The sequence below is a fragment of the Protobothrops mucrosquamatus genome, unplaced genomic scaffold (assembly GCF_001527695.2).
Source record: "Protobothrops mucrosquamatus isolate PMUCROS unplaced genomic scaffold, P.Mucros_1.0 scaffold_217, whole genome shotgun sequence".
NCBI classification, from domain to species: domain Eukaryota; kingdom Metazoa; phylum Chordata; class Lepidosauria; order Squamata; family Viperidae; genus Protobothrops; species Protobothrops mucrosquamatus.
In genome coordinates, this window is record NW_015386293.1 from 1,691,332 (window position 1) to 1,696,410 (window position 5,079).

General features: G+C 44.7%; 1 protein-coding gene across 1 annotated transcript in view; it reads right to left on the reverse strand.

Annotated features, from left to right (window-relative positions):
- Positions 1 to 3,822, reverse strand: part of LOC107298363 (bromodomain-containing protein 9) — a 57,341-nt gene extending 53,519 nt beyond the window's left edge. The window contains exon 1 of the mRNA XM_015827744.1: positions 3,690 to 3,822. Coding sequence (XP_015683230.1) covers positions 3,690 to 3,771 — 82 coding nt within the window. The 5' untranslated portion in view covers positions 3,772 to 3,822. The remainder of the gene's footprint in view (positions 1 to 3,689) is intronic.
- Between the last annotated feature and the right edge of the window lie 1,257 nt (positions 3,823 to 5,079).

Sequence of the window (5,079 nt, forward strand, 5' to 3'; positions counted from 1 at the left end):
ATCAGCCGATGGTCCCGGGCCCAAGGATCTGAAGTCCCTGGAAGTCGAGTAGAGCCCTGAGGACCGGAGCATCCACAAGCTTGTAAGCAGCGTGTGCGTGCTCCCAAAACCCGATATGGTCCTCTGCTCCCGCCATATCTGCCCCTCCCACTGACCGTACCTATCACACCACCCTCTGTTAACCCCCCAGTCTCCTCCCTCACCATTCCACGCCCCCCAGACAGGACTGGCCTTGGCCTCAGAGAGGGCTCCCCTAAGTCCCCTCGGGCCAACCCCGAACCCCCTAAAAATTTAATAAAACACCCCTCTAAGAAGACACGCAATTTTCTTCTCCTTAGTTCCCTAGTTGCTGTTGCTGCGTGAACATCTATTTAAGGGGGTCTTAGTTTACCTAGATAACATTTTGATTTATATTGAGATTATGGTACAGCATGTAAAACTAGTCAGAGCAGTGCTAAAGAAACTTTGTGCTATCCAACTCTATGCTAAATTCTCCAAACATGAATTCCAAAAATGTAGAACGCCCTGTTTGTCTTACATGACGGTGGGTGTCATATTGCTTCAGAAAACTGATCAAGTGGTTCTGAAGCCATCCACTTATACCTCCAAGAAACAATCTGAGGCAGAGCGGAGGTGGATGGTTTGGGAAAAAGAAGCATATGTAGTACGCTATAGTATACTCTTAACCTGGAGTGTTAGAAGAAAGTAAAATCTCTTTTGAGGTGTGGACAGACCATAAAAACGTAAAAGCCTTACAAACTCCTATGAGGCTATCCCCAAAGCAGATATGTCGGGCTCAGTATTTCAATAGCTTCAACTTCATCCTATGATATTTCCCAGGCAGGAAGAACTTTTTAGCCGATGTCTTTCGAGACGACCCTAATTTAACAGCTCTAAAGTTCTGTTCATTAAAGTGGTTATCTCCTCCCAACAACTAGCACCTACTGCCATCCCCAGGGCGGGGGGGGGGGGAACCACATGGCAAATCTCAGATAAACTACTCGCCATGCTAAAAGCAGCATTAGAAAAAGATGAGTAGTTCAAAACTCACAAATCTGACTGCACCTTGAGTGATGGCTTAGCTTGGGTGGATACCAAACTATACATCCTGGAAAGCCAATGAACCGTGGTCTTTTAAAAAAAAAGCCTGGATTCAAAAACTGGGGGACATTTTGGTTTTGTGAAAACTTTACACCTTGTAAAACGCCAATTCTGATGGCCATCCCTGAAAAAGGACATTGAAGCATATGTGGCTAGTGCCCCATCTGCTCGGTGGCAAAGAGATATCTGGGGAAAATGCCAGGTCTCCTCCAACCAATGGCAAAATCCCATGGTAGTAGTTCTACTATAAAATGGATTTTATAGTAGAACTACCAGAAAATTCGGGTGATTTGGGTGATAACAGACCTTTTCTCCAAACAAATACATTCCCTCAGCACGCTCTCTAGCCAAACTTTTTGTGCAACATATATATATACTCCATGGAGCCCTGGAGCTCATCATTTAAGATTGCGGAGTTCAATTCACTTTGCAATTTTGGCAACAGTTCCTAAAATTGCTTGGCATTGCTTGGCTTAGCTCTTCCCATCATCCCCAGACAAATGGGATGTATGTATGTGAATGTACAAATGGCATCATGAAACAATACCTAAGATGTCACATTAACTACCAACAGGACAACTGGCTGAGCTCCTCCCCTTTGCAGAGGTGGCCTACAATAATGCAATACATAGTAGCAGGGCTTCACTACCTTTAAAGTTGCTATGGGCCAGTACATTGTAGCCATGCTCCAGGCCAAGCCACAAACTACATCGCAAGGAGAATGGATTATACAGCTTCAAGTACTTGGCCAGTAGTCCGCAAAATGCTAGAAGAAGTGCGAAAAATCTATAAAAAGCATGCCAACAAAAAATGCTCCAAACCAAAGATTTTAACATAGGCAATAAAGTCTATCTCTCTACCAAATATCTGCAGTCTAGGCAGCCATCAAAAAAACCTGGGTCTTAAATACATTGGCACTTTCTCTGTCAACAGAGTCATCAATTCAGTAACAATTCAAAACCCTCAGGCCTATCCACCCAGTCTTTCACTATAGCCTACTGAAACCAGCAATCACTTCTTCCCTATGCCCTGCAACGAAACCACCACCAACTCCCATTCTAATTGAGGGAGAACAGCATTTTGAAGTTAAAGACATTTTGGACTCTTGTAGACACCGAGGGATAATATCTAATTGGGTGGAAGGATTTCCCTTCCTCAGAGACAGAATGGTAGATGTCTAACACATGTGAGTGCCAAAACGTCTTTGTAAATTCCACCACAAATATCCAGATAAGCCTAATTAAATTCTATCTTTCTCCCCTTTTTCTCTCCTTACAAGACAAACATCTTTTTCAAGAGAGGCAGAATGTCACACCTGCTACCTTCAGCATACCTCATGTCACTGGCATCCTGGCATAAAATGCAAGGGAGGGGGAAAGGCAACTGGGGAATAGAAATAGCAATAGCACTTAGACTTATATATCGCTTCCCAGTGCTTTACAGCCCTCTCTAAGCGGTTTACTGAGTCAGCATATTGCCCCCAACAAACTGGGTCCTCATTTTACCGACCTCGGAAGGATGGAAGGCTGAGTCAACCTTGAGCTGGTAAGAATTGAACTGCTGAACTGCTGGCGGCCAGCAGTCAGCAGAAGTAGCCTGCAGTACTACATTCTAACCAGTGCGCCACCACGGCTCTGTGGAAGTAAGAATTGGACACAGGAATGTGCAAGAATAGGGAATCTTAGGGAATCTTAGGGCATGGCACAAAATGCCAGGGTGATAGGAACCAGAGGTATTCATCTGGACTAAACTGACCGATCAAGGATGATGCCTGAGAACAGTATGTGAAACTTGAAGGTGCTAACCTTCAAAGCCATTCCCAAATAATCAAAAAGAAATACTGTTGGATGCTGATGGACTGGTCAATAGGGAAGGGCCAGAGGAAGGGGAAAATTACAACCTTTGCATAGGAATACTCAGATCCAGGTTTGCTTTCGCTGTAACCACTTGACTTTAGTAAAAGAACCTTTCAGTTCAAAGAATGGAGTCAAGGGTCTTTCTTTCCTAAACATCTAAGTTGGGACAAGCCTAACAGTAATGCCAAGTCTGGACCTGAAGTAAAGATATGGGCCCCTACTTCAGCCCTAATGCCATCACTGACCACTGCCTTGTGGTCCCAGGATCTACCACACACTGTTTGCTTTTGGTGGTGTTCTCTTTCTTTTTTTTGTTGAGAGGCTCTAGCCTACCCAAGGCTGCAATTGATTGTACAAGGCCTTCACTCTTGAAGTAGTTTTGGAGAATACCCTTTTGTAGCCTCTGAAATCCCCAAAACTGCATGAAAGCATGTTCCCCTCTCACATGATTTCAGGATCTCTGGATGCTATGTAAGAGTATAGCCCTCGCATACAACTTCTGGAGGGTCCAGAAGCCCCATGAGTACACACTCCATTCTCACACAGTCTCTATAAATCAGGTGAGAATGGGACGTGCGTTTTTCAGAATAGTCATTGAGTGTTGGTGAATGTTGGTGTCATCCAAAATATCATGGCATGTCACTTTTGACATGCATATTATAGGTTTGCCATGACTGTTGTAAATGCATATCATGACTGACATTACTGATATACCAAATCTAAATTACTTACTGGGTTGAGTTCTACAGGCCCGGACTGGACGATCAGAGGGTGGATCAACTTCCACTTTTTTTCCTGGATCAAAGTCATCCATTTCACCCTCAGTATCACAATGTTCCTTCTCTCTTTTTCTTTTCTTTTCTTCCTGATATTAAAAAAATATGGTAAAAATTTTCATATAAAATATAAATATTTATAAAAACATTTATTATTGCAATATAAAGATTAGTAAGCACTTTAATTATATTAAACTGAGAACAAAAATAACTGAGAATGACTATAAAATTTTAAAAGGGAAAATGGCTCCTTTAACCTTGTAGCTTATAGCAATATCACTTAGACTTATATACGTTTCATAGTGCTTTATAGCTCTCTCTAAGCTGTTTACAGAAGGGGCGTTGTCTTACCTGAACGCTTTTTCTCAGCATGACGATGGAGAATCCACCAATGGGTTCTGCTTGTCTTCTGCCCATAGACTAAGTCAGCCAATTATTGCTCCACCTCTCCTCCTGGGACGCCCCCTTTTCCCAGTCTCGACTGAGGCGACAGCTGTTGGCTATGTAATCTTGTGTTGGTTCAATCTTCTCCCATCACAGGACCTGACTGGCCCTAAGGATGGGAGTGGATTCTCCATCGTCATGCTGAGAAAAGGCGTTCAGGTAAGACAACGCCCCTTCTCCAGCATGATGAGTGGAGAATTCACCAATGGGACATACCAAAGCCTCCCTATCCCTACGGGCGGGGGTCAGTCTGGGTCTGTGTCCCACTCCTTGAAACTACACTTTGGAGGACCCTTCTGCCGAAGGAGGCCTCCGCAGATGCAAACTTATCTAGTCTGTAGTGTCTTATAAAGGGGGAAGGTGACGCCCACGTCGCCGCCTGCATATCTCCTCAATCGGTGCCTGCCCAGGCAGCCGAGGTGGCAGCGCTGTGCGTGGAGTGTGCAGTGATTTGCCTGGGGACTGCTAACGACTGTCCCCTGTATGCCTCTGCTATGCACCTCCTAATCCATCTTCCGATTGTGGAAGCTGTGACCCTTTGACCTCTTGCGTGAGAGTGGAAGGAGACAAACAGGGCTTCTGATTTGCGAAAGGGTGCTGTCCGTTTAATGTATCGTCTTAAGGCCCTGCAAACGTCTAAGGTATGCCACTTGCACTCCAATTCATGGGAGGGCTCGGGGCAAAAGTCTGGTAGCACTACCTCCTGTGTTCTGTGAAAAAGGGAATTGACCTTGGGAATGAAGGAAGGGTCCAAACGTAAGACCACCCTGTCCGAATGGAAGATACACAGGTCCTCTCTAACTGATAGTGCTGCCAACTCTGAAATGCATCTAGCTGAGGTAACAGCAACCAGAAAGGCGACCTTAAGGGTCAAGTACTGTAAGGCGCAGGTCCGAATCGGT